Below are 16,096 nucleotides of genomic sequence, written 5' to 3' on the forward strand. Positions count from 1 at the left end.
CAATCGAGTTTGGTGCGGTTTACCTTGGGTTTGTATCTATTGTGTGCTCGTGTATTGTTGTGGTTGAAGCTGAAGTAGTCGTTGACAGGTAGGACATTGTAGCAGATTATTTTATGAGCTACGCTTAGGTCATACCGAAGGCGGCGTAGTTCTAAATTTTCTAAGCCCAGAATTTTTAGTCTGGTGGCAGAAGGTATTTTGTTGCGAGTGAAGGAGTGGAGGACGCTTCTTGTGAAATATTTCTGGACGCATTCAATTGTATTAATGTCCGATATGCAGTGCGGGTTCCAGACAGATGAGCTGTATTCGAGAATTGTCTAGCAAATGTTTTGTATGCTCTGGTTAGTAGTGTAATGTTACCGGAGAAGAAGCTATGCAAGATTAGGTTTACAACCCTTAATGCCTTTTTGGCGATGTTGTTACAGTGGGCTTTGGCACTTAGATCATGTGATATGAGTACTCCAAGGTCCTTGACAGAGTGAGGGTCATCTACAAGGTCATGTCTACTCAGCTTGTATTTTGTGTTCCGATTCCTTTTGCCAATGAGTAAGACAGAGCATTTATTGGTTGAGATTAATGTGTCATAAGGCTTTGAGAATAACCTTAAAAGAACAGGAGGAAGAGACACAGCTAGGACAAGTTAAGAGAAAAGAAATTTGAGTCTGGTGCCAGAAATGTAATTTGAGAAAGCATCTCAAGGAACCCTCCCTAGTTTCCTTGACGATAAAGTGGGGGGGGTATATTCAGTCTTGCAAGATTTTGTTACTCTAATTTGATAATAAAAAGAGTAATAGCGTTTTAATTTTAGTTTCCTAGTTTGGTCTACCTTGAAGAGTCGACAGGATTGGATTTTCTTTGTATAACTGCAACGGCCATCTTGATTTTTTGACCCTCCTCACAGAGACCCTAACCCGGGGTGAAATGTTGCCGGTTCAGACCGGATCGGCCGATCCGGTAGCAATGGTGGCAGGTGGTTTGGAGAACCGGTAGCAAAAATCCCTTCCCTCCCTGCCCATGCCCAGCTGAGCCGTGTGATCGTCAAGAGCCTTTTTTTTAAAGCATTTTTTAAACAACCTCTTTGGCCGAAGAGGTTGTTAAAAAATGATTTTAAAGGGTTAAAACAAGGCTCTGACGATCCCAGCTGAGTTGCCTGATCATCAGAGGCTTTTGTTTTATTTTAAAAGTTTTTTTTTTTTTGCCTTTAAAAGAAAAAAAAACCTCAACCAATCAGGCAACTCAGCTGGGATCATCAGAGCCTTTTAAAAGCATTTTTTACAACCTCTTCGGCCAAAGAGGTTGTAAAAAAATGCTTTTAAAAGCCTCTGATGATCCCAGCTGAGACGGGTGATCATTTTTTTTTTTACTTTTAAAAGCATTTTTTCCGCCGAAGGAAAACTGCTTTTAAAAGTAAAAAAAAAAAACAACCTCTGATGATCACATGGCTCAGTTGGACATTGGGTGGGGGGGCAGGGATTTTTGCTACCAGTTCTCCGAACCACCCGCCGCCATCGCTACCGGATTAGGAGATCCGGTCTGAACTGGGAACATTTCACTCCTGGTTTGCAATCTGTTTACTTTTACAGAATCTTTCCCAAATTTTTATACCAAATCGAACAATTGGTCTAACCATATCTCACAGCCTTTCTTTTACTAGCCGTTCTCTGGATGTGTTGGCCACATAGAACCAGAAATCATTTCCAGCAGGTTGGCTGGGGTTTATGCGAGTTGTAATCCCACTCACTGGGAAGCCCCGACTAATAAAAATTGCTTGTAAAAAAAAAAAAACCCCAAAAAACCCCCCAAGGGCCCTGAATAAAAACATCGGGTCTAGTAGTAATCTGGGGGCAGAGAGCCATCTAGTGGCATTAAGATGAATTACAAGGTAGTGAACTTTTTTTAAAATTTATTTACATTTATATCCCGCCCTTCTCCGAAGACTCAGGGTGGCTTACATTGTGTAAGGCAATAGTCTCATCCTATTTGTATATTTATATATAAAGTCAACTTATTGCCCCCCCAACAATCTGGGTCCTCATTTTACCTACCTTATAAAGGATGGAAGGCCGAGTCAACCTTGGGCCTGGTGGGACTCGAGCCTGCAGTAATTGCAAACAGCTGTTTAATAACAGGCTATTTTACAGCCTAAGCCATCCACGGCTCAGTTATATCAGAAGATTGGCTTCCCCTTTTTCAACTACCGTGTTTCCCTGAAAATAAGACCCTGCCTTGTTTTTTGAACCCTGAAATAAGCGCTTGGCCTTATTGCCATGTGCTCAAAAGCCCGATTGGGCTTATTGTCAGGGGATGTCTTATTTTAGGGGAAACAGGGTAACAGATCTTATTTAAAAGCTTTGGGAAGTTACACCAGATGAATTAGATAAAGCTTCTCCATGCTTCTCCAACTGATGCTCTTGGAAGCTGGTGCCTTTTTACAAAAGTGTTAAGTCGGAGGAGAAGCAACCAGATTCCCGATTTTTAGCCACTATTGACCGACTCCCCCATGGTTCGTTCACACAACTCTCTTACAGGCCTAAGTACTAGGAGGAAGGCAGCTTGGGGTTTAGGTTCACGGTGTTTTCTTAGCGAGAGAAAGAGCAACTGTTTTTCTTCATCCTTGAATGTTAGATATAACCAAGTATTTCCTTCCCTGTTAACTTACCTCCCATCTTCCCAGCACAGTGGTTAGAAAGCAACACTTTGCAGGCAAACTCTGCTCACTGCCAGAAGTTTGATCCTGGCTGGCTCAAGGTTGACTAAGACTTCCATCCTTCCGAGGTGGGTCAAAGGAGGACCCAGTTTGTTGGGGAAAATATGCTGACTCTTGTAAACCGCTTGCAGAGGGCTGGAAAGCACCATGCAGCAGAATATAAGTCTTAAGTGCTATTGGGAAGGATGGAAAAGGAAGGAATCAAGCCCTGGTGGCAAAGTGGTTTGAAGGAAGTATTGCAGGCTTACTCTGCCCACAGACAGGAAGTTCAATCCTGACCAGCTCAAATTTGACTCAGCCTTCCATTCTTCCGAGGTCGGTAAAATGAGGACCCAGATTGTTGGGGGTAAGAGGCTGACTTTGTACACAGCTTAGAGATTTCTTTCCTTCCTTCCCAGTGGTTACAATGCAACATTATAGGCTAACTCTGCCCACTGTCAGCAGTTCGATCCTGATCCGCTCAAAGTTGACTCAGCCTTCCATCCTTCCGAGGTCGGTAAAATGAGGACCCAGATTTTTGGGGGCAAGATGCTGACTCTGTAAACGGCTTAGAGAGATTTCCTTCCTTCCTTCCCAATGATTACAATGCAGCATTGTAGGCTAACTCTGCCCACTGCCAGCAGTTCGATCCTGACCAGTTCAAGGTCGACTCGGCCTTCCATCCTTCCGAGGTTGGTAAAAAGAATAACGACTAACCTAAATACATCATTGAATGCAGGTAGTCCTCGATTTACGACCACAATGGAGCCAATTTCTGTTGTTAAGCGAGACATTTGTTCGGCGAAGTTTTCCTTTTACGACCTTCCTTGCCTCAGTTGTTAAGCGAATCACTACAGTTGATAAAATTAAGTCACCCAGTCGTTCAGTGAATCCGACTTTCCCACCAACTTCATGACGCTGCGACCGTCATAAATACATACCATTGCCAAGCGCCTACATGTTGATCACGAGACCACGAAAGTGCTACCATGGTTTTTAAGTGTGGAAAAACGGTCGTTCAAGTCCCTTTTTCCAGGTCCGTTGTAACTTTGAGCAGTCGCTAAGTGAACTGTTATACGTTCAAGGACTACCTACAAAAGCCTCCCTACTTTTTTTTTTTTACAACCCCCCCCCCAAAAAAAGTTTATAGAGACGAGATGACGAAGTTACATCTTCATATGGAGATGTGGTTTTTTTCTTTTTCTTTTAATGCAGCTTAATCTCACAGTTGGCAGCATAATATGAGCATAAAAGACACAACTGGGAAGGGATTCTGGAGGCAGCATGCAAACACTGTTTGAAGCAAGAACTAAACAAATATTTAAAAAAAAAAAAACAACAACACCCCAAACCCCACCCAAACCCCCTTTCCTGGGTGGCTCTGCGTTTTTGTTTTTGAGAAGAAACACTGCCTTGGTTTGGTCGAGACCTGATTCAGGTAAGGCAGGGTTTTTCCCTGTGGACGCAGAAATTTCTTCTTCTTCTTCTTTTTTTTAAAAAAAAATACCAAACCAACCAACCCCGTTTTTATTCATGACATTAAAAAATAAGATTCGTAACTCGAGTTTAAAAACCCAACCAAAACAAGCAGATTTCTGGTGCAGTTTGAAACCATAACTTTCCTTTTCTTAAAAAAAACAAAACCAAACAAAACCCTGACAATTTAAAAAAAGAAAGAAAAAGAAACAAAAACCAATTATCTTTCTTTTTTTTCGCCCTTTTTTTAAAGGTGTCTTCCGAAGGAAGAGGATACTGGATCATGAATTCCAGCGGTCAGGGATCTCTTTTATCAAGTTATCAAGAAAGCGACTCTCTTTCCCCAAGAAAATCGGCGCCTTTAATAGCTGTCCTACCACTATTTCCCCCCACTCCCCGTTTTCATTTCTTTTATTTTATTTTTTGGCATGGTCCGCCCTTCTTACGTTTTCCCTACGAAACAAGAACGTGTACAATGTTTGGTTCCGGAGGGAGGCTGGAAAAAGGTGGGGAGGGAGGTGGGGGATGAATTAAAGGAAAGGGGAGAGTGGAGTGGGGGGTGAGGGAGACTCCACGAGAAGAAAGAGGGATTCGACAACGTCGGAGAAAACATGCAACTAAAATAGGATACGATTTGACCCTTGCGGTGAAACAAGGTTTTGTTTTCCAAGGACAGGAAGGAGGAGAGAACCTCCACGTTGGTCGTCCCCACGTGTCCATCTTCAGGTAGTTCAGCTGAGAGACAGAGCGAAAGAGAGATTTCCTTGGGAGAAGAGAGCCGGGCTCCCCACCTACCCATCGGACCCCTTGGGGAGCGGTCCAAGGTCCGTACGTTTCTCTAAAGACAGTGGAGAAATTTGGATTCCTGGAAAAACCAACTACCTGCTTGGCTTGAGGGGGTGGGAGGGGAGGGGGAGAGAGGGGGGTTTCTTCGCCCGGCCTCGCCCCTGAGGTCTGTGCACAGGGGAGAGGGCGGGGAGGGGGGCGTGTCCGAAAGAAGCCCCGCCCTCCGGTCGGCTTCACAGGTAGAGCTCGCTGGCTTTGATATGCTCTAGCTGTTCCCGTAATTGGTGGAAGGACGGCCGGTGGGTGGCATCCAAAGTCCAGCATTTTTTCATCACCTCGTAGACAATCTGGGGGCAACCGTCGGGAGCGTCCATCTTGTACCCCTTTTCCACACGAGGGACCACATCCTTCAGAGGCTGTGGGGGAGAAAAGGCGGAGGGAGAGAAAGCAATGCATTGAAGGACAGCGTAGAGACACAGATGTGACCTGACCTTAGGACCTTCCGCCGCGAACTTAAAACCTACTTATTTCGTCTTGCTGGACTCGCTTAAATTTTATATTATTAAATTGATTTAGTAAATTTTAGAGGGAATATTTTTATCTATAAGTAGCCAAATTAAATAGGTTTTTTTAAGGGTTGTTTTTAGTTTTGTATTGTTGTTTTCTTTCTGTATTTTATTTGTGGCCCTGAGTCCTTTGGGAGAAGGGCGGTCTATAAATAAAAATATTATTATTATTATTATTATTATTATTATTATTATTATTATTATTATTATTATTATTATTATTATTATTATTATTATTATTATTATTATTATTATTATGTAGTCAGTTCAACGCTGACTACTTCATTGTTTACCGACGATAATACAGGAATCTCCCGAGACTGGCAGCTTTTGTAACGGAACTACCGGATTAAGCTGAGGGTTTAGGGGCAGGGGTGAAATGCTTCCGGTTTGGACCGGATTGCTTGATCCAGTAGCGATGGTGGCGGGTGGTTCGGAGAACTGGTAAAAAAAAATCCCTCCTCCTCCCATGCCCAGCTGAGCTGCATGAATATTAGAGGTTTGGTTTTTTTAAAAAAAACTTTTAAAAGCATTTTTTTCTTTGGCCGAAAAACTGCTTTTAAAAGTAAAAAAAAAAAAAAAAAAGCCTTTGACGATCGTGCGGCTCAGCTGGGATTGTCAGAGGCTTTTAAAAGCATTTTTTCTACATTTTTTTTCTACATTTTCTACATTTTTTTCTAGCCGAAGAATTTGTAGAAAAAATGCTTTTAAAAGGCTGCTCTGACGATCCCAGCTGAGTTGCCTAATCGTCAGAGGCTTTTTTTTTCTTTTAAAGGCAAAAAAAAAATGCTTTTAAAAGAAACGAAAAGCCTCTGACGATCAGACAACTCAGATGGGATCGTCAGAGGAGCCTTTTAAAAGCACTTTTTTTTTACAATCTCTTCGGCCAAAGAGGTTGTAGAAAAAAATGCTTATAAAAAAAAAAGTTGGCCACGCCCACCCAGTCACATTATCCCACCACACCACCAAGCCACGCCCACAGAACCGGCAGTAACAAATTTTACATTTGACCACTGTTTAGGGGTCAAAAACTTTGGAGGGGGGGGTGGGCTTGAAACTCCACTTACAATTCTCGGATAAGGCACTCGCCCAAAGGAATAGATTTCCCAGAGAAGAATTCCGAAGCTCCATACGTCTGATTTGGTTGAAAATTTCTGCCAAGGTTAGAAGAAGACGCAGACACAGAGAGATTGTTAAAAAGACCTGGATCAAGCTGGCCAGATGTTCTACCAACAGAGAAAGAGGCACCGTTCGGCCTTTAGACTCCTTTGCAGAGAACCGACTACCAAATCATAAAATCCTAGGACCGGAAGGGACTTTGGGGGTCTTCTAGTCCAGGGGTCTCCTAGTCCAGGGGTCTCCAACCTTGGTCCCTTTAAGACTTGTGGACTTCAACTCCCAGAGTTCCTCAGCCAGCTTTTGCTGGCTGAGGGACTCTGGGAGTTGAAGTCCACAAGTCTTAAAGGGACCAAGGTTGGAGACCCCAAAAGCTGGCTGAGGAACTCTGGGAGTTGAAGTCCACAAGTCTTAAAGGGACCAAGGTTGGAGACCCCTGTTCTAATCCAACCCTCTGCCCAAGGCAGAAGTTCGTATACCACCCTGGACAAATGGTTGCCCAATCTCTTCTTGAAAACCTTCAGTGATGGAAGACCCACAACTTCAGGAAGCAAACTATTAATTGTTCTCACTGTTAGGAAATTCCTCCTGAGTTCCAGGTTGGCTGCATCCTTCTTGAGGACTTCCACCCCTCGCTTCTTGTCTTAATCCTCAGGTGCTTTGGAGAATAGGTCAATTCAGTCTTCCCTGTGACAGCCCCTCAAATCCTCGAAGACAGCTATCCTTTCTCCCCCTAATCCTTCTCTTCATTAGGCTAAATATCCCTAGTTCCCTTAGCAGTACGTGGTACGAGTTAAACCCCAGATCCCTGATCATCTTTGCTTGGTCTTGATGTTTGCTGGTGTTGTGGCCCGCCAGCGGAGCGAACTAATTGTCTCCTGCAAACTCCACTCCCCTTTCACTCCTCTTTTATTCCCTCTGGGAGGGGCCATTCATCGTCCACCTGTGGCCTTACTCCCAAGTCGACCCTTGTTCTTCAGCTGTTCCCTTTCTCCTGGCAGCTCTGCACATGCAGACATTGGGAACAGGCTCCAGCTGTTCTTCTGCCTCACTGATGTCTGACTTTGTGAAGGCAGCTGATAACTGTCAGACGGCCCTGGCCTCCTCTCTGCCTCCGGCGCAGAGCCCTCATCAGAGCCTTCCCCAGACTCCAGGACTGGCCCACGTTCCTCCCCAACCTCCTCACCGTCCGAATTTGCTGCCAGCTCTGCTGGCCGCTGGCAGGCCACAACACCCGTGTCCTTGTGGACCTTATCAAGTCCTACCGGCTGAGCCATGGGTGAGTCCTCAACCACTCCAAGTCCCCCATTCACCTTTTCTCTAAGTGCTTCTGGTGCTGTCCATTTCACCGGGAGCTTGCCGGTGTCCTGGGTGGAGGAAGCTTCTTTGGTCAGCCCGAAGTCGCTGACTTTAGCAATATTGTCCTCCGAGACCAAGACGTTCCTCGCTGCCAAGTCCCGGTGAACGAAGTTGTTGGCCTCCAAGTAAGCCATGGCTTCGCAGACATCTCTGCGGGCAAAGAGCAAGCGAGGGGTGAGGGTCAAGAAAAGGGGTGGGGCACACCACCAGGCCACAGGACCACTGAGAAACCCCCCCCCACCTCTCAACCGTGAAACTTCAACAAGCCTTTTTTTTCTAGAAACACACACACACAAGCATTTTCTTCACAAAAAGGCAATATACTTACACACACACACAGAAGCATTTTCTTCACAAAAAGGCAATATATTTACACATACACACATTTTCTTCACAAAAAGGCAATATACTTACACACACACACACACACACACACACACACACACACACACACACACACAGAAGCATTTTCTTCACAGAAAGGTAATAACTTACACACACACACATACACACCAAGTATTTTCTTCACAAAAAGGCAATATATTTACACATACACACATTTTCTTCACAAAAAGGCAATATACTTACACACACACACATTTTCTTCACAAAAAGGCAATATACTTACACATATACACACACACAGAAGCATTTTCTTCACAAAAAGGCAATATACTTACACACACAAACACACACACACACAAGCATTTTCTTCACAAAAAGGCAATATCTTTACACATACACACATTTTCTTCACAAAAAGGCAATATACTTACACACACACACATTTTCTTCACAAAAAGGCAATATACTTACACACACACACATTTTCTTCACAAAAAGGCAATATACTTACACAAACACACACACACAGAAGCATTTTCTTCACAGAAAGGTAATAACTTACACACACACACATACACACCAAGTATTTTCTTCACAAAAAGGCAATATATTTACACATACACACATTTTCTTCACAAAAAGGCAATATATTTACACATACACACATTTTCTTCACAAAAAGGCAATATATTTACACATACACACATTTTCTTCACAAAAAGTCAATATACTTACACACACAAGCATTTTCTTCACAAAAAGGCAATATACTTACACACACACACACACACAGAAGCATTTTCTTCACAGAAAGGTAATAACTTACACACACACACATACACACCAAGCATTTTCTTCACAAAAAGGCAATATACTTACAAGGAAAACTTCAACAAGCACTCGCCTCCCAGCACGGACCTTCCACGGGACCGAAGATAATCCACTAAACTTCCCTGCCAGAAGATTGGAGAGGAAGGATTAAGATTAGCAAGAAGTGATAGGAGATCCAGTCTGAAACTCAAAGGAATTTCGTCTTCAAGAAAGGGATACGGGAATTTTTTCCCCCCCACCCCTGTTCTTAACAATGTGGGAGACAACGTGTTAGTTTCTTTCTTTTTTTTAAAGTCTTCTGAATTTTTTAAATTTTGATTTTTCTCTTTGAACCTGGAAAGGTGAATGTCTTCCTTCGGTTTTAAAAAGGTGCTTTTAGTCGAGCGTTCGGAGTGTTTTATTCTGTTGTTGCCAATTGGCCAGAGTCACCTGGGAGCTGGGGGTGGGGAATCAGAGGTGTAGAAATGTAATAAAAAAAATAAATTCCCTGAGCTCTGCCTGAAGATGTCCTCCAAAATTATTTAAGGCAGATCAAGAACACCTTCAAAACCCATTAAATTCTGAAATGAAACTTGTCTCAAGACTGTACCCCAGGGGTCTCCAACCTTGGCAACTTGAAGACCTGTGGACTTCAACTCCCAGAATTCCAACAAGTCTTCAAGTTGCCAAGGTTGGAGACCCCTGCTATACCCCCTATTATATCGGCAATATTGATAAAAAGGAGTGGCTAAACAGGGCAAGAGTGCAATTAGTGGCACTCTTCTCTTTGTGTAGGAAGCAGGCAGGCATATACAGAGAGAGAGAGAAAGAGAGACACAGAGAGACAGAGAGAGAAAGAGAGAGAGAGAGAGAGAGACAAAAATTCATACCCATGTAGGAAAGCAAAGAAAAAAGCCCAATACATTTTCAAAACTGCAGGTTACATCAGCAGTAAATAGCACTTCACTCTGGAAATTAACTCATGGGGGAGGCTTAACAAGATGAATGGAGAAGGGAAGGAGGGAGGGAAGAAAGGAAAATGGAGGGAGGAAGGAAGGAAGGAAGGAAGGAAGGAAGGAAGGAAGGAAGGAAGGAAGGAAGGAAGGAAGGAAGGAAGGAAGGAAGGAAGGGACATTGTTAACCCTAAGGGTTGCTTGGAAGTGTTATCAGAAATAAAAGAATTCTAGTGAAATAATGCTGGTTGCAACAGGGTATGTGGGAAAAGGAAGTTGCAAGTAACTCCAACTTCTGCTCCAATTCTGGGAAACAGACAAGTGTAGTAGAAGAACAAAGAAGTTATCAACCTTTTCTTCTCCATTTCTGAGGTCAACAGAATTTGATTCCAAAGACCTTAAAGACTGAAGGTTAATCAACACAGAGATTTGAAAAGTCAAGATGTTGGAAACAATGGAAGGAAAGAAAAAAGGTTGACCAATCGCAAGATGAACAGTGATGAGGGCACTATTAGACGATCTGAAGTACCAGATTAGGTCAAAATGTCCTAGTAAAAATCTTTCTATTGACTAAGAGTCAACACACTTGTCATTTGCACCTCTATAACTGTCTGGTTTGGTTCTGCAACCCAACAAGACAGACACAGACTTCAGAGGATCATTAGAACTGCAGAAAAAATAATTGCTACCAACCTGCCTTCCATTGAAGACCTCTATACTGCACGAATCAAGAAGAGGGCCGTGAAAATATTTACAGATCCCTCGCATCCTGGACATAAACTCTTTCAACTCCTACCGTCAAAACGACGCTATAGAGCACTGCACACCAGAACAACTAGACACAAGAACAGTTTTTTCCCGAAGGCCATCACTCTGCTAAACTAATAATTCCCTCAACACTGTCAAACTATTTACTAAATCTGCACTACTATTAATCTTCTCATCATTTTCATCACCCATCTCCTTCCACTTATGACTGTATGACTGTAACTTTGTTGCTGGTAATCCTTATGATTTATATTGATACTGATTATTCCCAATTGCTTATTTGTACCCTATGCTTATCATTAAGTGTTGTATCATTAAGTGTTAAACTGTACTCTATGACCATCATTTGTGTTGTAAATGTTGTACCTTGATGAAGGTATCTTTTCTTTTATGTACTCCGAGAGCATATGCACCAAGACAAATTCCTTGTGTGTCCAATCACACTTGGCCAATAAAATTCTATTCTATTCTATTCTATTCTATTCTATTCTATTCTATTCTATTCTATTCTATTCTATTCTATTCTATTCTATTCTATTCTATTCCTATCATTAAGTGTTGTACCTTATGATTCTTGATGAACGTATCTTTTATGTACACTGAGAGGATATACACCAAGACAAATTCCTTGTGTGTCCAATCACACTTGGCCAATAAAAATTCTATTCTATTCTATTCTATTCTATTCTATTCTATTCTATTCTATTCTATTCTATTCTATTCTATTCTATTCTAATCTAATCTAATCTAATCTAATCTAATCTAATTCTATTCTATCTGAAGGACCAGATTAGGTCAAAATGTCCTGGAGAAAAATCTTTCTATTGACTAAGAGTCAACACAGACTTGATGATCCATAATCAATGAACAAACCAAAGATCATCAGAAAGTAGAAGCCAAGCTTAAGGAGGCCTCCTCCTCCTCATAGGAAGTTTGCCATTGCTACGTTCTTCATCAACATCCAACTTCCAGACCAACCTTCCTTGGAAAGGACAGCAAGTTCTTACCTTGGCCATAAATTCTGTGACAATGTAGAGGCCCCCTTTCTCCTCCACGATCACCCCCAACATCTGGACCAAATTGCTATGCCGGAGCTGTCTGCAATGAGATGGACCAGATGGGGAGAAGATCAAAGAGGGATCAACAGGAAGTCTTCCACTGCAAGGAAAGGTCTTCATGCAAGGGGCACCACACCCACCACTGGCGTCAAAAGACGACCCTACTTTCGCACAACGTCCCTATGGAGTCCCACCTCTCCCTTGTGTGACATGCCTTGAAGAGTTTGTGTCCCAAATGTTTTGAGGGTTGTTTCTCTTAACTTCCCTTGGAGTGTAAAAGCCGGTCACAAAACCCCATGGGTTCTAGTTCAGCGGTCACCAACTGGTGGTCTGTGGACCACTGATGGTCTGCGAGAAAATTTTGGTGGTCTGCAGAAAAATTATTTGCATTTTTTATATTGCACTAAATCAGGGGGTCTTCAAACTACGGTCCCTGGGCCGGATATGTGCAATGAATGTTTGTGTTGCTGCAGTGAGTCTCCCCCTTCGGGGTCTTTTTGTGTGGGTCGGAGGGGGGCAGAAATTCTAACTCGGGGTCTGCTTCAGCCTCCTGGTGCAGGGCTTTGGGCGAAGGCTGGAGGGAAGAGCCGCTGATGGCAAGGAGCCAGAGAGCCTTGTTTCAGTGGGACTGCCTCATGGCCTGGAACTGACTGACCATCTCAGCCTGCTGAGCCTCCAGGAACCTGTACCTCGCCTTGCACTCCTGCAGGACTTCCCTCTGCTTGGAAAGCCTATGCTCCTAGTCCTCAGTGAGGTGCTTCTGCTGAGCCTCCTTCTCGGTCAGATCCAATTTGAACTGAGCTGTTTTGCCAACTCTTTCTCGTGGTGGCTGCTTAGCTCCAACAACTGCTTCCTATTATTATTATTATTATTATTATTATTATTATTATTATTATTATTATTATTATTATTATTATTATTATTACTACTACTATTATTATTATTATGTGAATTTATATCCCGCCCTTCTCCGAAGACTCAAGGCGGCTTACAATGTGTTAAGCAATAGTCTTCATCCATTTGTATATTATATACAGTCAACTTATTGCCCCCAACAATCTGGGTCCTCATTTTACCTACCTTATAAAGGATGGAAGGCTGAGTCAACCTTGGGCCTGGTGGGACTTGAACTTGCAGTAATTGCAAGCAGCTGTGTTAGTAACAGACTGCATTAGTCTGTTGAGCCACCAGAGGCCCTGTTGGGGCAATAAGGAGCCTAGGCGGGGAGGGGAGGAGTGGCTAGGAGGGGAGGGGCGAATAGAGGCCAGCGAGGTACCCCTCGACGTGAATGACATTGAGTTGGCCACGCCCACCCAGTCACGTGACCACCTAGCCACGCCCCCACCCAGCCTGTCATTAGGCAGGTCATCTTAGTGGTCCGTGGGATTTAAAATTATGCATTTAGTGGTCCCTGAGGCCTGAAAGGTTGGGGACCCCTAGTTGATATGGGGATCTAGAAGATGCAAGCCTTTTTGGGTAGTGGTCCTAAAGTTTCTTCTATGGACTCTTGAGCTTGTCTCCTCCTGAATGACAATTCAGGAGCAAGTAAATATATTCTCCACTGTCTTCTAAGCCGAAGCATTTATGAGAAGCTGGGTTAACCCAGCCTGAACTTCAGGGACATCTTCGTTCTCTGCCATCTTTCTCTGCCACCAGATGTTGATCGAGATAAAGTCTTCCTGGTCAAGGAGGCAGGGACTCACGTCATCACCGAAGCTTCAGCTAAGAAGGCTTGCGCCGTGGCGTCATTTTTGATGCATTTCACAGCAACCTTGTTTCCGTGGTAATCGCCCAGCATCACATCTGCAAAAGAGAGCGGACGGTCTGAAGGAAGGGGATGGGATCTGGTGGGTCCACAACAGACCACTTATCCAGCACTGAAGCGGTCCTGCCAATCTGAAGCCTCAGCAAGAGACATCAAGGGGACACCTCCTGGGTCTGACTCACCTCCAAACTCTCCCTTCCCGATGATCTGTAGCAGCTTCAAGTCTTTCATGTTGAGGGACCATCCGCCTGGAAGGAGAAGCAGAAGGTGAAGGTGGAGGAGAAAGAGAAGGAGGAGGAGGAGGAGAGGAAGGAGAAGGAGGAGGAGAGCAAAAGGTGGAGGTGGAGGAGAGGGAGGTGGAGAAGCAGAAGGTGGAGGAGGAGGAGGAGGAGAAGGGGGAGAAGCAGAGAGTGGAGGTAGAGGAGAAGGAGGAGAAAGAGGAGAGGGAGGATAAGGAGGAGGAGGGGGAAGAGAAGTAGAAAGTGGAGGCAGAAGAGAAGGAGAAGGAGAAGGAGGAGAAAGAAAAGGAGAGAGAGAAGGAGAAGCAGAAGGGCGAGGTGGAGAAGGAGAAGGAGGAGAAAGAGAAGGAGAGAGAGAAGGAGAAGCAGAAGGGCGAGGTGGAGAAGGAGAAGGAGGAAGAGGAGAAAAAAGAGGAGGAACTACAAAAAAATGAGAAGGAGAAAGCAGGGAGGAGAAGAGAAAAAGAAAAGGACGCAGCAGAAGGAAGAGGAGGAACGAGGAGGGATAAAGCAGCCATGCCAACCGAGCAGCCCACTCAGCGTCCGCGTGGCACTTACTCCGTGAGAATTCGTCTTGCGCCGCCACGGTGCCCTCCATGACCTTCGGCTTCATGAGACGAGTGCAGAGCCCGTCAGCGTCGGAGGTGTAGTGCTGCCGAAGAAGGGAACGTTTATAGATCGCTCGGTTGAAGAATCAGGTCACTGAACATGCGTGTCCCCACTAACTGCTTGGGACAAGCGGGTTTTGACGGTAGCTGTGGCTTTTCTTCGATCTTGAGTACCGTAAACCAACCCACTCCCAGGGACTGGAGTATATAGTATGTGTGTGGATATTATATGCCAGGGGTCTCCAACCTTGGCAACTTTTAAGCCTGGTGGACTTCAACTCCCAGAATTCCCCAGCCATCTGAGCTGTTATATGCCAATTAAAGTAATTGGTAGAAGATGCGCAAATGCTATCGATGCCACTGCCGTAGTGACCTTTTGGAATAAAATAGGATAGAACAGAATACCAGAGTTGGAAGGGACCTTGGAGGTCTTCTAGTCCAACCCCCTGCCTCAGGCAGGAAACCTTACACCATTTCGGACAAATGGCTGTGCAGTCTCTTCTTAAAAACTTCCAGTGTTGGAGCACACCCACAACTTCTGGAGGCAAGTCGTTCCACTGATTAATTGATTTGGGATTCGAGAATAACAAGAGTTGGAAGGGACCTTGGAGATCTTCTAGTCCAACCCCCTGGCTCACGCAGGAAAACCCTTGACCATTTCAGATAAACGGTTGTCCAATCTCTTCTTCAAAACTTCCAGATATCATTAAGAAGATATTAAGACTGTGCAGAAATGGACAGACTGACATTGAAAATCAAACAGAGAAAAAAACGCAAAATATTATCAAACCTGGAACTTATTCTACCGGTGGCTGGAAAAAAGGGCTGGGGAATAAGAATGACATTTGTATTGTTAAGCAAATTAAATACTCAGAGAACACAATGTTTATTAAGTACTAAGGAATGTAATTAATAGAAGATTAATAACATTTATATATATATATATATATCAGTGGTGGGTTTCAAATTTTTTTACTACCGGTTCTGTGGGCGTGGCTTGGTGGGTATGGCTTGGGCGTGGCAGGGGAAGGAGACTGTAAAACCCCCATTTCCTCCCAATCAGCTGGGACTTGGGAGGCGGAGAACAGATGGGGGTGGGGCCAGTCAGAATATTTACTACCGGTTTTCCGAACTACTCAAAATTTCTGCTATCGGTTCTCCAGAACTGGTCAGAACCTGCTGAAACCCACCTCTGATATATATGTATATGTGTGTATAGGTGTGTGTGTGTGTGTGTGTGTGTGTGTGTGTGTGTGTAAACTTTCAGTGTTGGAGCACCCACAATTTCGGGAGACAAATGGTTCCTTTAAAAAGGACACACGCATACAAGGAAAACCTTTATAAAATGTTTTATAGGTGGAATTTGCCACCGGCAAGATCGGCAAAAATGTTTAGTAATATGTCTGCCAAATGCTGGAAATGTAATCAGAGCCCAGGTACTTATTATCACATGTGGTGGACTTGTATGAAAGCAAGAAAATATTGGAAGAAAAAACATACTTGGTTGGAAAAGACGATTAAGCAACATATAGATCTGAAACCAGAAATATTTATGTTGGGT

General features: G+C 43.8%; 1 protein-coding gene across 2 annotated transcripts in view; it reads right to left on the reverse strand.

The window, feature by feature from the left end:
* Positions 1-4,017: 4,017 nt before the first annotated feature.
* Positions 4,018-16,096, reverse strand: part of CSK (C-terminal Src kinase) — a 56,409-nt gene continuing 44,330 nt past the window's right edge. For both annotated transcript variants that reach the window (XM_058156683.1, XM_058156682.1), the window contains exons 6-13: positions 14,486-14,579; positions 13,871-13,936; positions 13,627-13,726; positions 11,873-11,963; positions 9,214-9,287; positions 7,944-8,139; positions 6,582-6,668; positions 4,018-5,364 (exon numbers count right to left, since the gene is read on the reverse strand). In XM_058156683.1, coding sequence (XP_058012666.1) covers positions 5,182-5,364; positions 6,582-6,668; positions 7,944-8,139; positions 9,214-9,287; positions 11,873-11,963; positions 13,627-13,726; positions 13,871-13,936; positions 14,486-14,579 — 891 coding nt within the window. In that variant the 3' untranslated portion in view covers positions 4,018-5,181. The remainder of the gene's footprint in view (positions 5,365-6,581; positions 6,669-7,943; positions 8,140-9,213; positions 9,288-11,872; positions 11,964-13,626; positions 13,727-13,870; positions 13,937-14,485; positions 14,580-16,096) is intronic.

This window comes from Ahaetulla prasina, chromosome 13 (assembly GCF_028640845.1).
Source record: "Ahaetulla prasina isolate Xishuangbanna chromosome 13, ASM2864084v1, whole genome shotgun sequence".
Lineage (NCBI taxonomy): Eukaryota > Metazoa > Chordata > Lepidosauria > Squamata > Colubridae > Ahaetulla > Ahaetulla prasina.